This window comes from Cyrtonyx montezumae, unplaced genomic scaffold (assembly GCF_038088225.1).
Source record: "Cyrtonyx montezumae isolate F1298 unplaced genomic scaffold, pur_monq_1.0 scaffold_3, whole genome shotgun sequence".
NCBI lineage: Eukaryota > Metazoa > Chordata > Aves > Galliformes > Odontophoridae > Cyrtonyx > Cyrtonyx montezumae.
The window spans coordinates 34176622-34197760 of NW_027072034.1; the positions used below are offsets into that span (position 1 = coordinate 34176622).

General features: G+C 41.8%; 1 protein-coding gene across 1 annotated transcript in view; it reads right to left on the reverse strand.

Moving 5' to 3' along the window:
• EIF5B (eukaryotic translation initiation factor 5B) overlaps positions 1–20953 on the reverse strand; it is a 29662-nt gene extending 8709 nt beyond the window's left edge. Inside the window, exons 1-13 of the mRNA XM_065741177.1 lie at positions 20819–20953; positions 9087–9212; positions 8915–8999; positions 7889–8537; positions 7178–7398; positions 6867–7017; positions 5243–5338; positions 4570–4662; positions 3068–3151; positions 2079–2383; positions 1424–1531; positions 1182–1292; positions 214–281 (exon numbers count right to left, since the gene is read on the reverse strand). Of these exons, the coding sequence (XP_065597249.1) occupies positions 214–281; positions 1182–1292; positions 1424–1531; positions 2079–2383; positions 3068–3151; positions 4570–4662; positions 5243–5338; positions 6867–7017; positions 7178–7398; positions 7889–8537; positions 8915–8999; positions 9087–9212; positions 20819–20853 (2132 nt within the window). The 5' untranslated portion in view covers positions 20854–20953. The remainder of the gene's footprint in view (positions 1–213; positions 282–1181; positions 1293–1423; positions 1532–2078; positions 2384–3067; positions 3152–4569; positions 4663–5242; positions 5339–6866; positions 7018–7177; positions 7399–7888; positions 8538–8914; positions 9000–9086; positions 9213–20818) is intronic.
• Positions 20954–21139: the final 186 nt, after the last annotated feature.

The following is a 21139-nucleotide window of genomic DNA, read 5'->3' on the forward strand; positions in this document are numbered from 1 at the left end:
ATACTCATGTCTCAATTGGCAGGAAGACAGGATATTAACCAGATATAAAAAGCAGCTGAAAAGTAAGCAAAAACCCTTACTCCCCCTACTTCAGTTTTTGTAAAGGGAGAAGAAACATAACAGACCAGGCAAAGACCTAGTACTTTGCTAAAAATACATGCAGATGCTTCAAGCATCTTCTGGGAAATACAACACTGTGAGAATGAACATTACCTGAAAGATTCATGTCCTGGAGTGTCAATTATCAGCATTCCTGGAATTTTTATGTTCTCTCTGTCAAACTAACATTGCAAAACATTAGTCATCTTGGCAAGATAATGCAAGAGGAAAACACTTCAGAGCTGGCAGCTTACAGAGAGCACTTGCTTCAGAAAATCCACAGACATAATTTAAAGCCAGCACCTCCAGAAATTAGAACAAAGCTAATATCAACAAAATTTCAACAAAAAAATACAATCATCTCCTAGATGTTATGTAGCCATGAGCTCAGGTAGGATATGGAAGACAAAGTAGCCTACAAGGGAATAAAAAAAAAAGAAAACCCCAGAAAACACATTCAAGCTAGCAAGATTTCTTGCCTCCATCGTTAATATTTTCTTCTACCCAGAGATTTTACGTTTTTTAAAGACTGCATAAAGCTTTTGTAGAATAAGTTTAAAAAATACATAAAACTAAGAGATGTTACCAACAAGAGCTAATGACACAAGCTACTTTCAGTAGCAGACAAATGTTCCAGGCAAACATTCCTCACTAAACACTTCCTCAGCACTTAGCTGAATAGTTTCAGGATTACTAAACTTAAATTACAAGTAATATTTCCATCCCTTAGAAAGGGACAACACTGCCAAGGTTTTTCAGTCAGCTGCTGCAAGCAGAATACAGTATCCAAAACTAGCAATACACAACAGTTACTATTTCTAGAGCAGTAACACCGATCACCTGTGAACCGGACCCATTTCAGCACATGCAGTAAGAAGTGAAGCTTTTTTAACTGTAAAATACTTGCTAAGTTTCAAAAGTCTGAACTTACAAAGATACTGACCATAGGAATTAAACCAACACCAATATTGGAGATGGCAGGAAAAGGACATGTGACTTAGCAGGGATATCTCACAGGGCCAAAGTAGTAACTAGTTTACAGTTTATAGATTTTTAAAAGTCTTTGAAGTGCTATAACTTACATTTTTCACCATCTTTGTTTGTTCATTAATAGCTTCCAGGGGCACATTAGTTGCACCTATCTGCTGAGTGATGCCACCAGCTTCACTGTCCTGCACGTGAGTATGGCGGAGCTACAGGCAAAAAAAAGACCAGACATATTTACATGTAAGAGTCTATTTAAAGCAATCCCTTTGAGGACAGTTTCATCTTTTCTACATAAAACCACACACAAGGAGAGGAACTTTCACGTTCTGCATCTTACCTTATCTAAAATTTTGGTCTTGCCTGTGTCTACGTGCCCCAGGACACAAATAACTGGTGCTCTCAGCTTTTCAGTGTTGGCATTTTTGCTGTTTTCAGCTCGACGCTTCTGTATAGAAGACACAGGAAAACTGCTGTCAAGAAACACAGCTCACCCCTTGAACTGACTGCTAAACAAAGCTAACTGCAGGACTTAAGCATTTAAGGCAATTCAAGGCCCAAATGCTTACAGCAAATACTTAATGTGTTTTTTTGCTTGTTGCTGTTGCTACAGTTCCGCAGGCTAAGTTATTACTAGCTTTATTTTGAAGAAGCAACTTGCACAAGGAAATTGAGGGCATTAAGTAGCCACAGAAGTGCTGTACAATTTAGAAATACAGCTTTTAACACTAAAATCTCTCTCCATAAAGGATAAAAGCCTCTTTGTCCAGAAGGAGAGGCAGGGAAGAACGACACTGACACGCACGTTCTTTCTGATCACGTTGCCTTAGATCAGCTTCAGGCAAAACCAGGTATTTCTCCTTAATTAACCCAATTTCTGGACCTGCCTAAACGTTGTCATGACACAGCCATCATTTTGGCAAATAAAGGTAAAAGGCCTTTCTGTGAACTGAAGGTTACATTGCTTTATGCCAGATGAAGCTGCATCCCAGTACCTCAATTCTCCGTTTAGCTTTGTCATAAGCACGTTCTTCCTTGGTGCGGTCATCATCCGAATCGTACTCAGAATCAGAGCTGATTTCCTTGCTGGGCTTTTTTTCCACAGATTGTTTTCCAGTAGCTTGGGAATCTGCATCCCTCTCATCTGAAGTCTTCTCGTCGTCATCTTCACTCCCTTCGCTTTCCGCATCTTCAGATTCTTCGCTCTCCTCCTCTTCTTCCTCTTCATCCTCTTCCTCCTCCTCCTCTTCCTCATCTACCTCATTTTGTTCTTTGACTTCAATATGGACAGGTTTGCTCTCTATCAAAAAACAAAATCTAAAGTAAGAACTCCCTTAAATACACATTTCCAGGGGAAAGAACAACAGAAAGAAACGAAGTGTCTGTTAAGTCTAGAGAGATCAGGTTCAATTATAGAAGTGTTTTGCAAGAAATAAGAAATGCTATCATTGACCACAGACAGAAAACAGGCTTTGGCATACATGCTGAGGAATACAAATGTTCTGCTAATTCTTCGGCATTTGCCTCCCAGAAGAGAGAAGGCACCTGGAACTTCCTGCAATGCAATGCCACCTCAGTCTTCACCTCTTTGAGAACTTGTGTCAAAGCTGTTCTCCTAGATGTTGCCAGATTTCTGCAGTAAAATCGTTATGGATTTGGAATAGCTACTAGAGAAATACAGCACACCAAGTAAAAAGTTCTCCCTGACTCACACATGAGGTTTAAGCAACTTAATTTTAGGTGGTAATGATTAATTTTAGGTGGTAAGTGCACATATGCTTCCAAAGGGGAGTACTGAACCATGTTTGCTCAATCAATGAAAGCTCTGCCTTTGATGAGTAGAGAATCTTATGTCTATTTCCTATGCTAGCCTTACAAATCATTTAACAAGGGGAGGAGGGGAGTCCAAGCACACTACTGTTTTCCACACAAACAAAAAATGAGGCCCTGAGAGTAAGTATTAACCAGAAATTTACAGGCTCACCTTTTTCTCCATCTTCATCACTAACCATAGCTTCCCAGTCATCCAAGCCTGCATCTTCTGCTTCTTCTTCTTCCTCCTTTTCTTCTGAAAAAGGAAGTATTAAAGGGAAAGAAACAGCTCATCAACATACAAAATTGTAGATGACCTTTCCTTTGGCATACGGACTACTGAAGCCTACAGGTTTGCTACTGTAATTATACCGAATTATCTCCATAGTCCCTATCCAGAAAAACACTGCGCACTCAAGAAACACATAACCTAAAATCCTACAGTTCTCTCACCTTTGCCTAGCACAGCTCATTTCTGGAAGACAGATAAAGTATTCATGTAGTTGCTCCCTGCACACCACGCAAGTGTCTGCCTCGTACACGCCTCACCAACTTCTACAGAAGCCACACTCCTGCCAGGAGCTGCCCAATTAACCATTACCACACGTTGCAAAGTGACAGAGAAACAAATCAACGCTGTAACCACTTGTACTCCTTAATTGTATGAAACAACTACAGAAAGTGCTATTTTAAGACTCCAGGTGCCTTGACACAATTATACAGCATCATGAATTCCAGATTAAGTTAATTCATTCCAGCAGGAGCTTGATCAGATATAAGAAGAGACTGCAGCTTGTAACAGACAAATTGAAAAAATGGAGATTCTTAATCCTCTCCAAAAGGGGCATTAAACAACACACAGCCATGAAATTTCATGTAAAGAAAGAATAAATTCCAGACTGCTATAACAATAGCTAGGAACTGATTTCCTTCCAGACAGCTCTTTTTTTTTTTTATGGCACTAGAATTGCTTCTTCAAGAGATGCATCACACCAGAATTACAGTACACATTCTGTTTGATTTTTACAAAGCTGGAAACTTTGTCACTGCTTGCCTGACTTGAGAATAAAGGGTACAAATTGAAACTGTCTCCTCACTGAGGATGAAGCCCAGTATCAGGCTATTCTGCCAAAGTAAATATTGTGTGTAGGGAACAATGACGGCAACGATCACTCAGCAGGCTGATTCCACCTCAGGTTTACAAGCTAATCCATATTCACTGCATTCAGCACTTGGGAAATCAAAACACTTCGAAGTGAGAATACAATCACCACGAAGATTGTAGATCTCTCACTTGAAGAAATGTATTTCCTCCCCAACTCTCACACAACACCTGAAAAACTACCTTTCAGAAAACAAACAAAAAGTCAAGGGAGATAATCATAGGGCTCTGAATGTGCCTCTACAACATCACTGCCAAAGGTAATTGAACACACGGGTTCACCAAGAATGAAGGACTTTAACAATCTCATCCTGACACTTCATGCCTTTTTACTCCATAACATTCCATTCGTTCATCCCTTTGAAAGGAAGGCAGCTGCCTCAAGAATGGACAGCCACTCAGCTCCCATCCAACAGGGTACAGAAGTGTGTTTAAAAAGAGCCAGTATTTGCTGTGTGGTACTGCCACGGAATCTCATTGCATGTTTTGACTTTATTAGCATTACTACTAACCTGGCTCTGCTGGAAGAGAAGGCTCTTCTTTTACCAGTGTTTCTAGTTCCACGGCATCTTCAGCTGGGGAAGCTACCTCCAAGCTTTCTGAAACTGCAAAAATGGAAATTCAGTTTCCACATTCTTTCAGAAGGCCAAACTTCAAAGCATAGTTAGACGTACAGCTCCACGTGCAAGTTTCATGTTTAAGTTGAGCTGTTAAGTAAAGAAAATCTCAGTTTGATAGCAAACTAACTGAAGTCCCACAGACTCAGTTAAAACAAAGTTAAAGCATGCAACTTATCTGAGAAACTCCTGGCCTTCCATGCATTCATGTGATAGCTCAGTTACGAGCTATGACAATCACCACTGATTTGAACATTAAAAGAAAAGCCACTTTCTTACAAATACAGGAGAGAACAAACTAGTACTAATAAACCACCCCATCTTGCTATACTGCTCTAATGAAAAAAACTTCTATCATTCAGATGAGGAGCCTGCTCAGCTCTTTAGTAGTAGGCAACCACATTACTTATGTTGAAAGTTAAACAACAACAAAATAGCACTGCTAAGAACAACAGAAGAAACCTACAGGCACACTGAAGCACAATTAATATAGGTTTAGCTGATTTACTCCACAAACATTTTCTGAAGCATGACTAATTTATCAAGAATTCCCAGATGCAAATCGCACCTTCTTTACTTTCTGGCTGCTGCTGCTTCTTTTTCTTTTTGTCTTCATATATTGGCCTCTTCTTTGGCACAGAGTCTTTGGATGGCACTTCAACACCTGGAAGAACATGGTTAGGAAAAATATAAAATACTGTAAAAAAATAATAATAATAAATAATCAGGTGACTGCCTGCTTTGGTTTAAATGTAATAAAGTCCTCAACAATTGCAGGGCAGAAGGAAAAGAGCAGAAAGTAGGTTCAAGGTATATGTTAACTCTCAAAAAGAGGTCTCATTTTCCAAAGCAGGAGAATTCAAGCAATGCTAAATGCAGTCCTTCAGGTACTCTGACCATGTCTAAAGAAGTTAAATTCCTAACAGGAAAAAAAACAACAGCAATCTATAAAATTTCCACAGGATTTTAGGAATACATTTTTGCTGAACTTGAGGTATGTCAGTGTAAAGTCTGCTAGGCTAAAATTAATCTTAAATGAGTGTCTGAAACTGACAGGTAATCTGGAACAGTTAAGATGCACATCTCTTCTTAAGAGCTTAAGGTCACTCAGTAGATAGTATTCTGCCTTTTTTTCTCTCTTTTTTTTTTTACTTGTTTTTTATTTCTGGAGGGTTTGGTGGCATTTTTGTTTTGTTTTTCCATCCTTAAATAAGAACCTTTTTTCTTTTTCGGTATTCAAGCGATGGCAATTTCAAGTCATCATCCAATATTGTGGCGCTGGAAAGGACTCAATTAAGAACAAAGTCTGGTACAAAACTAAATTATTCCTTTAGTTACTACTACACCCTCTGAAATACTCAGAAGTCCTTCAGGTACCCACCAAATTAAGCGTGGGGCTTTGAGAAAAACCTAGTTGTGGCAGCAAAGAAGTAGAAGGATTCTAGTTATTGCAACAGTGACTGAAGAGAAACAATGGCCTTATTGTGTGTTAGAAGATTCAAACATTTTACTAGCTACAGAGATTGCTGTTAAGGAGTGTGAAGGGATAGAAAAGTGTCAGACAGTGGTTCTTCACAAATGTAAGAGGAATACTCCTCTGCCTCTGGAATTCTCCTCTTTCTTTAGCCACAGAAACAAGTTACCAGTGACAAAATGGAACAATACATTGTACATATTGCATGGGAGATGTAGATTCTATCTGACTGAGAAGTAGGAAAGCTTCTATACATCCCTCTCCTGAAGCAAATGTAAGGAGATACACTGTTCCTCTGACTTCAAGCAAAATAATACACTTGCTTTAGAGAGTATTTTTAATTAGTGCAAGAGCAACCAGACCACCAGTCTCACAAGAGGCACAGAGCCCAGCTCATCTGCCTTCCCTGACCTTTGGATTACACAATGCAAACAAGTTGTTTCTCCTAGATCTTCATAATTAACATCTTTAAACCTCAAGTGAAATATATACCAAAAAAATTGACATTTCAAGTGCAAAACAAGAACATACAAACAACTAAACCTAGTTTAAAAGGACACAGTGTAAACACAGCTAAAATGCAAGTACAGCACTGTAGCTTTACAAAGATTTACTCAGGGTATAGTCAAATAATTTAAAAAAAAAAGCGAAGAAAAGAAAGGGCGATGAAAAGTAGATCTTTTTAATTTACTTTTTAACAAACAGCAGTCCAACTTACCCTGAGCTTGGAGTAGTTTAAGAGTAGCCTCTGCCCTGGCTCTGGCTTCTCGTTGAGCTTTTGTTAAAAGTTTTCCCTCCTTCTTCAAACGCTCCTTCCTCTCTTTTTCCTTCTGTTTCTTTCTTTCTTTCCGCTCTTGTTCCAATCGCTCCTAGAAAAAGGTTAAAAAGTGTGCAGAAATACAAAAGCCACGTGTTTGTTCCATCGATGAGAAAAAAGTATCAAGGACTAATACAGCAAGCACGCCAGCAAGAGCATAGGTTAAGATGATCCCTTCCCTTATTGTGCCCTCACAGTAAAACATGCCATACCTCCTCTTTGCGCTTAGCTTCTAATTCCTCCAGTCGTCTTATGCGTTCTTCTTCTTCTCTTTTTGCCCTCTCCTCCTCCTCTTTCATTTTAGCCAAGGCTTCTTGCATAGCTTTAACTGTAGCTTTACTGGGCCCCTTTTTCTTCTCTTTTTCCTTTTCTTCTTTCTCACCTTTCTTTTTTTTCTTGTCTTTTTTCTTTTTGTCCCCTTCATTGTCATCAGCTACAGAAAGAAGAGACGAGATCAAAGACCCCAGAAATTTTAAAGACTCTAAATACAATTAATGTTTCCAATACTACAAATAACTCCAAATGAGGAACATTTTCAGAGGCTACTATATAAGAACTTCATAATAAAAAAAAAATAGAAATACAGCTGTATCTTAAGTTACAAAGACAGGGCCTGAAGACTTAACATAACAGATGTCCAACAATAATTGGGCTAAAAAATGATGTTGACATTACAGAACTGCTATGTACGTGTGGTAATGAGAATTCACCATCTGGCTTTTGTTTGCACCCATACCTGAATAAACTACAGGCCAGAAAAAATAGCCACATGTGAGCCAACAGAGAGGAAGACAAGGCTACTAAATGACTACTACTCCTAGTTCAGAACAAAGCAACAAATCACCTTCAAAGCCTGCCAACACTCCTGACTCCAAATAAAACTACAGTGTTTAAATTACAGTTTTAGAAACGATGTTACAAACCCTCTGCTCCTGCAGGAGTCTCTCCTTTTTCCCCAGGGCCAGGGGCTGCCCCGACTTCAGGAGAAGCCTTCTCTTCACCTTTTTTAGGAGCTTCCTTTGGCTTTGCTGGTTCCTTACCACCTTCCAGTTCTTCCTTCTCTTTCAGTTTCCTCAGTTTGGCTTTTTCTTCCTCACGCTTTTTCCTTTCACGTTCCTTTTTTTCTGCCTTCTTTTGAGCTACCGTTTTTACTTTGAATGAAGATTCTTCTTCCTCGTCCCCACTTCCAAGAGCAGCAGTGGGCTTCTGTTTTTGGTTTTTCTTTTGTCCTTTTCTAGGCTGGGAGAACTCATCCGATTCATCACCGCTCTCACCTGTAGACAATGTCCCCACACGCTCTTTGCCTTTCTTAACGTTAGCTTCATCTTCTGACAGTTCATGCTTTTTGCTTGACTTCTGAGTTTTCCCTTTGTTTTTCTTAGGCTGAATCTCAAGATCATCATCATCACTGCCAGAAAGTACCTCTTGTTTTGCTTTCTGAGCTTTTTTAGATTTCCTATCTTTATCTTCCATTTCCTCGCTGTCATAGTCATTTTCGAGATTGGCTTTTTTACTCTTCCCTTTCCTTTTTTTGTCTTGTTTTGATAAGCTATCTTCATTGTCATTTTCAACCTGGTAATTAAATGATTACATCAGCCATGAAAAATGACATGTTTCTGAGAGTTTGCAGCATTCAGACACATCAAGAAAAACTTTTCTCACTGAGGACAAAGTTTGAAAAGCATTAACTATTATTGCTGACTACACACAGCCCACAGTTAAAATTTATTCTGATTGACTTTCAATGATGATCTACAAAGATACTGCTTCTGGTAAAATACTTCACAACTGACATTTACTATTACATTTTGATCAAATATAATAAGAAATATCTACTAAGTCACTCGGGAGTTCCAACCACACCACAAACTAGAACTTTCCTAGGACAGAGGTGTCTCGTATCCCAACTATTTCCTAGCACATAATCCCCCTTCCCCCATATAGTTCACCTTTCCTGTAGAAGGTTCCTTGTCAGCTTTCCCTCCTTGTGCCTCTATTGACAGTTCCTCCAGCTCCTTCAGGATATCATCTTCACTAGAATAAGAAAAGTTATGGTACTTGAGTAAATGAAGCTTTGTACAGTTATATAAAATAATGCAGACAGGAAAAAAAAAGTCTTACTCAAAATCTTGTTTCTTCTTTTCTTTTTTCTTTTTGCCTTTGGATTTCTGAGGCTCCTGTTCTTTTGCAGCACCTGCACCTTCTATCTCAGCAGCAAGGGCATCGATATCGATATCATCTTTTGCACTAAAATGCAAAAGGAAAGCATGCTTATCAAGAGTTTAACAGCCATTCAAATCACCACACTTATCTGACTCTGTCCAATAAAAAGGAGACCTTTGCATACATGTTGTCTACTTGAAGGGACAAAGAATGGTAAAACATATTCAGTTCTTCCAGTACTGACTTCTAAAATTCAGATGTGAGATTTGATAAAACTTCTTGGAAGAATACAACTACACTTTGTTCCATTCTGTTCCTCCAAAAGCTAAATTGTTTAGCCCTCCACATGGCAATAGGTGGCAGACAGAAAAGTAATCCCCAAAATTGAAAAAGGTAACAAATGAAGCAGACAATTTTGTAATTCAGTAGGAACAATCTTGTGACTTAGGAAGAGTACAGCCCCTACCAGACTAAACTGAACAGAAAAAAAAACACTAAAGCAGTTTACAAGCAATAATCTCCACCACTTGCTTACTTAGTAGCAGCTCTGGCAGGCCTAGAGACAGCTAAAAGAAGTTTCACTAGGCATCTGAAATCATGTAATGAGATCTAATGAGGAGGAGAGTTTAAGTTTCTCATTCAAAAGTATGCTCCTTCCTTGCTACAAGTAACTTCACCTGCAACCAAGCACCAGGCAAATTTCCTTTCCTTTATCAATAACTGTAATAAAACACACTTTTTCCCATTTCTAGTACTAAAAAAGAGCAAAGACTAAGTCTAGTGCCCAGAGATTTTACATGTAATTGTACTCACAATGCAGCTGAGATAGCACACTTGCCTATTCCCCCCTTCACACTTAAAATTTAGTTTTTTAGACCTATTAAAGAAGTAAGCATTAGGACGCTACTCTTACCACAGCTTGCAAGTGTTTGGTTTTTGGTTTTTTGTTTTTTAAAAAGGACTGCTTTTCATCATTTAATCTGCTATTTATTAGTAGCTAACTCTCAGCTAACACCCTCTTTGGAATTCAAGCAGAAAACTATTCACTGATTCAAAGTTTCACTCTCAATCATTACCACCCACTTATACCAGCCAGACCTCCAAGATCATCCAGCCCAACCATTAATTCATCCATGTCCCTCAGCACAACATGTAAATGTCTCTTGAACACCTCCAGGGTCTGTGACTCCACCACCTCCCTGTGCAGCCCGTGCCAATGCCTCACTGCTCAATTTCTGAGAAGAAACGTTTCCTAACACCCAACCTGAACCTCCCCTGGCACAACTTGAGGCCAATTCCCTCTCATCCTATTGCTGGTTACATAAGAGGCTGACCCCCATCTCACCACAACCTCCCTTCAGATCATAGTAGAGCACAATAAGGTCTCCCCTGAGCCTCTTTTTCTCCAGGCTGAACAATCCCAGTTCCCTCAGCCACTCCCCACTGTGCTCCAGACACAGCACAACTCCATTGCCCTTCTCTGGGTGCACTCCATAGCCTTAATGTCTTTCTTGTAGTGAGAAGTCCAAAACTAATGCACATATTACAAATTTCAGAATCTTGGGAGAAATACGTAGGTCTCTGTGCAAAAGTGAGGGATCAGAGAATCATTTTTAGTTTTAAGTGAATGCTGACGTTTGCAAACCCAATTTATCCCCAAAACTTCACATTAACAAGTCACCAGAACTGTCCATCTGTGACAACAGCACAAGAAAGAGCATGTTTCCTTTCTAATTAAAGAACAATTATTTGTGTTCTCAAGATTGTAAATTTTCTTCTGCACTGACAGAAGAAACCTAATGAAAAGCAGTACAACGAAGCACCTCACCATCCAGCACACTGACAGGGAGATATACTCCTAGTCAAGAGAGGAAAAAAGTAAATCTTAATTATATTTACTAATATAATAACCTCACAGAAATGTAACTCTCAAGTAGTTAATGCAGATTTCTAAACCAATCCTCCACATACCCTAAAGGGAAAAAGTATAAACTTTGGGATCGTTAGCACTTTAAAAACAGTTGACTTGACACTGAAGGGCTGTTTTTATATGCAGCTTTTCTGGCTGTGCACCGGGGGTAGCACAGAGAGCTGAAATAAAAACGTCAACAATCACCCCTACACCTCAAGCCGCCTACATTGTGTGCAGACCCACGCACAGCCCCTCATGTTTCCTTTTGCACCAAGCACAGCATGGCCATTTATTAAGTATACTCACTTAGCTTCTCCTGCCTTAAGTCAAAGGAGGTGGTCACGCCTCATGTGAGCTGGAAGCAATCTGAAGAGACCGCTGCTGCACAACTCGCAGTGACTATTACAGGACCCTGCCCAGCTGCACAGACATGAAAGAGGCCAGCCTTTAAGCACACCATAACCCACGTGGATATTCTCACAACTTTGCAGAAAGTATGTTCAAACATAACCACATTTTTTTATGCTGCTAGCAAAGAGCGCTTATGGGACATACTGCTTTCCAGGATGCAAATTTTATGGAGGGGAAACAGGGCACACGTATCATGGGTGGGTTTCTTTTTTTTGTTCGGGGTTTGTTTGGTTTTTAACTTGTGCTCTTCAACACCATCTTAGGGAAACTTCCTTGGGGAAAAAGATCAGAAATCAAACACTGAAAGAACTAATTCACAGACATTAAGCTTTAACACTCACCAGCAAGAACACTTAGAAATAACAATGAAGATTGTTCAGCTTTCACAGCAGTGGCATAAATACAGCACAAGACCCTTTCTAACCTTGGCTTCTACAGCATAAGAGTCAAAGCTTTCCAAGAAATCTATGCTTTCCCACTACACTTCCATTTACGAGGACAAGACAGGGCAGGCTTCAAACATTTGCGTCTGGATGAAGTAAAAAGTAAAATTAAAACACATCCATTGGTAATAAAGTTATGATTCTTCTTAATAACTGTAAAGCAAGAACATCACTGGAAAGTGAAAGAGTTCTAACATTGGATTCCATGACTAAGAGTTCATTTCCACTTTGACCTTGAATTTCTTATCTTGAAATGTCATGGCTTTCAGCAAACTGAACGATGTGGTAAAGATTGTGAAACATGTTTCACTGACAGCAATCTAATCTAATCTAATCATTATTCAGAATTAGAATTCTGAATTCTCATGATTCTAGTCTTGGCTCAGTGTTACTCTTCCAGAATTTCACAGTAAAGCGGAAAAGAAGATTGAGAAGGTACCCTCCTCCTTTTATTGGGGGATTGTTAAGTCATTTCTTACAGCACAAGGAACACTGTATTTAAATACAATCCAGTGGAGCTTCTTTCCCGCCAGCATTGGAAGATGCACCTAGGAAACTTTTTCCCACAAACTTAAGTACTCCCCAAACACATGTTTCAGAAACCCAAGCTCTCTTGCAGGAACCTCCTCCTCCAAGTCCTGCAGAAGGTCTCAGCCCTCCCCCCAGACCCCACACTCAGCCTTTGCAAGGGTCCTACCCCAACCCTACAAGTACCAGACAGAGGGCTGCTGTTGGTCAGGTTCCCACGCAAATACCCCCATATTCCCTCAGCACACTGACCTCAGAAAGGCCCAGAAAGCATGAAGCTGAGAGCCAAGCACTACTGCACTGCTGAGAAGGGACCATTTGCCTTGTTTCTCTGGCTTTGCTTCTGAAGCAGCGACAGAAGGAAACATTTCTTATTCACATACCCTTGACCCCAGCCTCTATTTTTGCTGTCAGATATGAAAACAGTTCCCTCACACTCCCTACTTCTAATAATGCTAAAACAGCAGTAAGCAGGAACAAGAGTTAGGTATGTGTACTCCATGTACAAACTTAATCAAGCAATTTTCCAAACATTAAAAGGCTGCAGACATTCCTCCAAGGGCATCTGTGCCTAATACAGGGCAAAACTATGCACTGGGAGAAGACACAGCAGTTGGGCTAATTAAAGGAGATAGCAGTAATCCATAACAAGGACATGGCAATCACTACATTTCAGATACCAAACAAAAGTAGAAAACCTGCACTGCACAGGGAAAAAGGAAGGCTGCTAACAGATTCCTGGATATTCAATGGGCCACCAGCCAATTGCTGGGCTAGCATGCTACCCTGTACCTAAGCAGGATCAAATCTTCCCAGACCATGCTGAGACACTTAAGCAAGTCAGGAGCAAGAAAGGAAATGCAGTGACATTCTGCAACCACGTGTGGTCAGGCCAGTGACAAAGCGACACTCCAAAAATCCAATCTAAGCTACTTGTGTTCCACTTTGAACACAGTGATAAACAAAACTACAATCTCTAAAGTTGTCTAAAGGAGAAAGTGCAAAACATTTACAGCCTGAAGGTTATAGAAGTGCTGGGAATCAATGAAGAGCTGCCACCTACCTCGGCTCAGTTGCATGCAAGAAGACAGCCAGCAGCTCTTCTGCTTATCAGATCCCAAACAGTTGCAAGCTATCAAGTCAAAAAAAGTGGGAAGTCCCCTGTGACTGACACATGTGTGGTCTGGAAAAGATAAACCCAGTGCTTCTCTTGCTCCTACAACAAAGGACTGACAAATATGGCTAAAACCCCAATTATATAGAAAAAAAAAGCAATAAAATAAACCCATGAGCTCAGTTATTACATATATCAGATGAAAAATGCTAAAACAGCACATCTATAAAGGTACTGATTGCTTTGTTTGTTGCATTGTGCCTTTTGGCTGCTGTTAAAAACGTGGCAAACGATTCTGACTTTGGAGCGAGTTCCTTTTCTGATGCAATGGCCTGCAACTGCAAGATCCTATAAAGTTCCTTTCTTAGTTCTTAGTCAATTATGGCTCTAAGAACACCAACGGTAGTACCCACACTACATATTCCCAAACACTGAGCAGAACTTCATTATCGATGGGCACTGTGCCTCTATGAGACAAGAGATGGCAGTGGTAAGGTAAGGAGAAAACTATTCACACATGAATGGGAAGAGTGAAGCAATGGGGTTAATCAGCAGTTTTCAAAGGAGCTGAGTCGCCTTCATTTATCCCAATCTGACTCTATTCACATTACTTAAACGAAACTTAAGAAATAAGAGAATTCAGTTGAAGCCTTTTCACAGCTAGCAAGCCAGCACCAAGCTCCACAAGCAAAGCTTAGGAGGTAACGCTCTCCTGCCAAAGTAAAAGCATACACAGGCATCCAAAGAGCACAACTGCTTTGGGATCTACTGCACTGGTGGACACAAATGTAACTACTGAAGCTTGCCTGCACTGTAAAACCAAGAGGGTAAGTAAAATTATGCTAAAAGATTTTCATTAGGGTCAGTTTAAAGCTATCTCTGTAAAGTTCAAAAGCCAGAAGACACTGCATGATTAAAACAGGCCAGAAACAAAAAAGCATTCATGTGCATGAAAAAAAAATAGCAATAAAGTTGCATCACTACAGCAAGCTCACTGCCCACATTCCTGCATAACCACCGGACACATTTTTGCTGAGGCAACTTTGGAGATATTGCATCATTTACATGGCACCAGCTCTTCCAGCCAACCTCAAAGAACGTCGCTGTCATTAAGTCATTTTCTTTTGCTTAGAAAGAAAACAACCTGAGCTTCAAAAGGACTGAAAGAAGCTGAACCATCTGTTTCCACGCATCTGGTTTTGCCTTAGTTTTAGACCAAATAAAGCACTTCATAGGCATTCTCTCTGTAGATGTGGGTCCTAAGTCCAGTAATAGAGACTCATTTCTAAATACAAGCTTATTCCAAAAATCAGTGAGTTACAAAGGCTGAATGGCAGACTTGCACTTGTTTTACTCACAGGTGTTGAGATAAATAGGCATTCTCTCTTCAAAAAACATTTCTCAGAACAACAGGTTGAAAACCCTGCACTGCACAGAACACTTTGGAAGTGATTATTTAATTGTTCAAAACCATGCACCACACATAAGTGGGTTATGAAACTGAGAATGCAAGGATCTGCTAGCTCAGCAATGTTAGCTAAAGCAAGGAAACAAAGTTAGGGCTGTTTCCTTATTCTTACCCATCACTGAATGGATGAATACCACCAATATCAGTTTTTAGATTTTAAGAAGCAGTCTTGTTTCTCCTGCTGAAAACATGTGAATTATATATGCCTAAAACTTTTGGAAAGCTGGGGCACAGCAGCTGCACCCCCTCCTCCCAGGAAGCGAGGGGTACCCACACAAGTAACAGTGACATGAGCCAATGCTGCAGCATTGGATTCAATACAGTGGAAATGATTGCAGAGCACAGCTTGCAAGAGCAAGCCCAAGTCAAGCCAAGGGAGCTACACATGATGCAAAGGCACCTTCCTCATTTCCCTGCTAAGATGAAGGAAGCTGGTGATGCTACCTAATTACATGAGACAGCAGGAAGCAAAGCCTGACCAAAAGGGCAATTGTTTTTCGGTCAGGCTCTGAAGATAATGATTCTATTTGATAACATGAAAGAGAAGGCACGAGCCTTTAAAGTTTGGCCACGGAAAAAGAAGAGTGGAATAACTATCAGCTAAACCAAACCTTCTGAAAAAGGCACAGAACACTCTTAATCACAACAGACTATAGAAAAAAAGAAAGCCACAACAGAAAGGCCCAACAGGACACAACAAAAAAGCTCACCACAACACCACAACCTAGAATTCCCACAAAGACATAGCAAACCTTCAAGATAGAACGTTTCTCCAAGATATCACACACTTAGCAGTTGACAGCACAGAGCTCTGGGAGAAAACAATGCTTCAAAGTTCAGTTTAAGTGCTTAGTTCCCAAGAGAAGATGGTTAAAAGCACAGAATATGAAACACTGAGTAAAGAAGTAACACTCGGTTTTCCCTGAAATACATCTTTGGGGCTTTGTTTGCTTACAAAAGTACACAGGCTACAAGAATTACCTCCAAGCCCACTGCTTTCACTGCTTCTGTATCCTACCTATTTCTCATTGTAGGAAAAACAAAAATACTGTTTAGACCACACCAGAAAATACATTTTAGTTTACAATTCTGAGAAGCAAAGGATACCCACCTACATTACCTATAATTAAACACTTCCTCTAACCACGTGTATCTAAAGGAATACATTTCAGCACGCTCATCCACATCTCCAGACCACTGTAAAACACAGAATCATACAATGCTTAGAGTCAGAAGGGACCTTTAAAGGTCACCTAGTTCAACTCCCCTGCAGTGAACACAGACTACACCTAGATCAGGTTGCCCAGGGCCCAATCCAACCCTGCATTTAAAATCTCCAGGGATGGGGCATCCACCACCTCTCTGGGCAACCTGTGCCAACGCCTCACTGCTCTCATTGTAAAAGACATATACATACACACACACACGTTAAATGGTTGCATGGGGAGAATAAATAACCAGTGCTACAAGCAGCAGGATTACGTTTGAAGACCCTTAAGTCTTTCTCCAGGCCCACACGTGATGCTCTGCTTTACAGAAATCCACCAAAATGGATAAGAATAGCTTTCTTAAAAACGTGAAATGCTTGTGTTAAAAAGCATGGCTTTTATGGGAACAGACATATATTTGCACAGAGTAGGCCAATAAATTTCCCAAACAGAGAAACTACGTTGCATTATTATACTCCATCTGCCTGTAAAAACCCTGGCAGCTTCCAGATGAGATGCGCAGAACAGGTTCAGGTGTTTCTTAGCTGCTGTCCTTATTGGAGCTGATAAAGCTTTGTGATAGGACAATTCCTGAGAAGCAGATAGAGACAGAGATCGTACATTTGCTAGAGTACACGTTTCTAAACTACAGGTGTCTGTGGGCTGTGCAGCCTTCACTGAACTTCCCAAGGCAACGCTTAGAAGATTTCATTTAAAGGACCAAACAATGATTAGTAGACAGTGCCAGCAACTCAATTTGCAGAACAGGAAGCAATATATAGCTTCAGCAGCTGCCCTGTGAGTCTTATTTTAGCAGTGGTGTTCATTCTTGGCTGGAGAATCACTGGCAGTACCTGTACACTCTAAAGCAACATGCGTGAATGATCAGAGAGGTATGCCCCAGCAGCAGCACACAGTATCAAAGGGCACAAGAACAAACACACCTAAAGATTACATACTGGAAGCTAAAGGAAGCAAAGAAGAAAGAGGACTATGCTGGAAGAAGAGGGTGGGAAAAAAAACAACACAAGAAAAGCTCAGAATGTAAAGATTCAGATTTCAGGCAGGAAATGATCTGTAACTTAACTGTATACAGCACTTACACTTGGAAATCTACAGCAGTCTGAGGTTTGAATTCAAAGCACAGGGTTCTGTAGCTTTCAACAGCCTTTCTTCCCACACATTTAAAAATCCTCCTATACAAATCTCACAGAAACAGCAGGGGAGAGCCTTCTGCCATTACAGCTCTACCCAAGAACCAGCTCATACATAGCACATCGCTCCTAGGAGCCAGATTACACATCAAAACACCCACTCTCCCATCAGAACGTCTGGAAGTTCTGATGTCTTATTTTTTTATTGACAGCTTTGCTATGAAGTTTCCTTTGAAAATGAGCAATCATCACAATCATAAGAGGAATCCATCAAAGCAACTTCCACATTGCCTAGGTGCTAATTACAACCCACAATGCTCCTCACCTTTACAAAGCACCTCGCAAACACGCCATCTGACCACTCACATTTGTTCTTCACGTGCACAAAAATCAGAAGGCAAGAGTCAATAAATTCCCTAGGAGCATAGCAGAGGTGCTGGCAGAGTAGAAACAGATGTGAAGGTATATCTGTTCAGACAGCAATGAGACAGTGACCCCACGTTACCATTCCTTCCCTGCTCACCACAGCTATCACCCCCCTCAGGATCTCAGCCTTGTGTACTTAGAGCCTGCTCCCATGCCAAAGTTCTTTGTCAGCCTCATTTACCTGGACAGACATTACTACTAATCAGCATGAACTCTCCTACACTCAGCAGTAATACACGAAGGGAAAACTACACAACAGAAGTCAAAGCAACAGGGATGAGAGGAGAAAAGAGAGAAGCAGAGTAAAGATGACTTGTACCTCCTGTAACTTGCTCAGCAAGCCAGCAGAAAAGCAGAAAATCTCCTTTCTGTTACATCAATGCTCAAAGCAATATTCACACCACCAACATACTGCCTGCATCTTCCCATTTGCTCCCTCTGTATTCCAAGTTTTTCCCCTGAGCTACCGTATGCTTTCAGAGAGGCAGCCAAAAGGGATGTAAGAGACTACCTAAAATGCAGTTACTGCGGAAAGAAAGAGGGGAAAAGAAGGAAATGAATAACTCAGCACAGCACAGAACTGAATATGTGGGAAACAAAACTGACTGGAAGCCTTTGGTTCTGGGGAGCCAATCCTCTCTCGTTTCATTGGAACAGAAGGCAGATTGATCGGTGGTTCTAACCTGAAGCTACAGATGCAAATACATGATCCCTCCCTGGAGGGAACTCATGGTTCTCACAGGATCAGCCAGAACCAGCTCCATAAGATGAAGGGGCACCTCTGCAGCTAGAGCCCACTTGAAAACATTGCCAGCTTTCCAGATCCAACCTCACTCCCATCCCCTCAAACTCTTGGCAGCAAGATATACCCTGTCTAACTGCCATGTCCTTATCAAACACACATCTGTTTGAACTCATCCTCCAGCTTAACCCTCCTGCTGCAACATAACTGTAGCCCAATAACACCTCTTGCCCCTGCTAACAGCAGTTCATAAGCTTTTGTGCTGCATCTGCAAGGCCTTAAGACTAAAGTATTTCAGGCTTACTTTGGCTGAACTTCTCCTGAACTGCCTGTAACTGTTACTTGATTTAGCTGCGACAGCAACTTCTCTAAATGACCAGGTGTCTATCTGTTACTGGGCTTCACTTTTGTTTACCCTGGCATGCTGCAACCGTGGTTTCATACAGATAGCACTAATAAGCAGTTAAAGAATGAGGGATTTACAGTTCTAACAAAATGCTGTGGAGTAGAGAAATATAGGCCTGGTATGAAAGCAGAGGCATAGGAGGTGGAGACACAGGATGCTGCAGAGAAAAGGGAAATCATGGGACATAAACAGATGTCTCATTCAGAGAGCATCTCAAATCATCCCTAAAAAGAAAATGAAACATGAATGACCACACTGCCCCACATTAAGGACATCTATCACTGACCACTCACCATAAAAGCTCACCACCCTCAGAATGTAAACACTGACTTGCAGCAGCGAGATGGTAAGCACAACTAATTCACAATCAATCAGATCTGGATTAAAAAACATTAGGTTTAAGGTTTCAACTATTCTAATGAAGTTTTGGCTTCTCCCTTAAGCCTCAAGAAGGCTTCTCCTTCGTTCAGCCTTAAATGAGATCCTACACCTAGCACCCAACAGAGGCCGGTATCTGATAATTTACAGTCACACAGAAGAGAACAAGATACCTGGTAGGCACTATGACTCTCAAGATCCCCTCCACCCCCTTACTTCCCCTCCACACACACCCCACCATCGCTGAAAGGACTCAAGACAACAGCACCTCAGCACCTAAAGGCTTCTGCATGATTCTGACACCTAGCATATCAGGTACAGAGCACATCAGACCTCCCTTCCTGAAGAGCACAGAACTCCAACCCCTCCTTCTTCCTCCTCAAGTGACACTTGAGTCATCCCCTTGCCAGAGCTGCTCCTTAGACACACCTGTGAAATATAGCCCAAGAAATAAGCTGTAATAGCAGGCATTACAAAGCAGCACGTGTGGTATGGCAAAAGGCGTGACAGAAAAATAGTTAAACAAGATCAACCTTTGCTAGCAAAACACATATTGTCCCTGAAGTACCAGAAAACATAAAGTTGTATAAGCCTTAGATTAATAAATCATAAAAACATGGAATTGCAGAATGGCTTGGGTTGGAAGGGGCCTTAAAAACCATGCAATTCCAACCTCCTGCTGTAAGCAGGATTGCCACCCATCAGATCATGTTAAGAATATGCAATAACTAATGTTTTCCTTAATGCCTTAACGCATTATGCACATGAGTAGAGAAAAAGGAAATAAGAGTACAGGTTATTAATGTAAAAACAAGTGTCCATGTTAAAACCAGAAAAGACAGAGAGGATGAGTGCCATAAATGACAGTTTATGACATGGATTTCATGATGGCACTTATGTGAAAATACACATTTAATGGCTCCAGAGGAACACACAGAGTGAACAGTCCAGGTAAGGAAAAGGAACTGTACAGTCTCAAGTTCATGCATTCTTTAAGAGGACAGTTTTCATTTAAACTCTGTGTCAGCATTAACAACCCAAAGCACGCTCTGGACTGATAGTAAACGTTTTCATTACTACTTTATAGTGACAAGTAACAGCACGCTCTGTCCTGAAACGCACATACCTGTCGTTATTCAGTCAGCGGTTCACGATAACCGCCTCAAGGAGAGCCCCTCATGGCCCGAGCCCACAGCCGGGGCAGGCACCCCATGCGCTGCCCCACACCTCAGCGCCGCAGGGAGCCCACCGACAACCGCAGCCGGGCCCAGGCGCTACTTTTAGCCGGCGACCGAGAGCCGGCCCCCCGGGAACGGGCCTGGGGAAGGCGACAGGCCGCGCGGCCACCGCTCCCCAGCGCGGCCCGCCCCACCTCAGCCGCCCGGGCCCAGCGAGGCCTCGAGCCCCGGCAGGGCCTGACTCAGCGCCGCCACACCGGCGCTCGCTACCTCTGACATGCTCCCGGGAAGCGACCGCGTGGCCCCACCGCCGCCGCCCTACCTGTCTTCGTTCTTGTTCTTCTGCTTCTTGCCCATGGCGGCGGCCCCACGGCTCGTCGCCCGTCTCAGCGCTGCCCGGCCGCTCGCACCCGCGCGCAGCCCCGTGCATACGGCGAGCCGCCCGCCCCGCCCCCGCCGCGCCGTCCCAGCCTGCCCCGCGCCGGCACGTACGGAGCCCTCCGCCGAGAGCGCCCCCTGCCGGCCGGAGGGCGGAACGGCGGCCTCGCGCTGCGCTCCGAGCGTTATCGGCCCACGTGCAGCGGAGCCGCGCAGCTCGGCACGGCACGGTCACGTTTCCAGGAAATAAAAAGAGCACAACGCT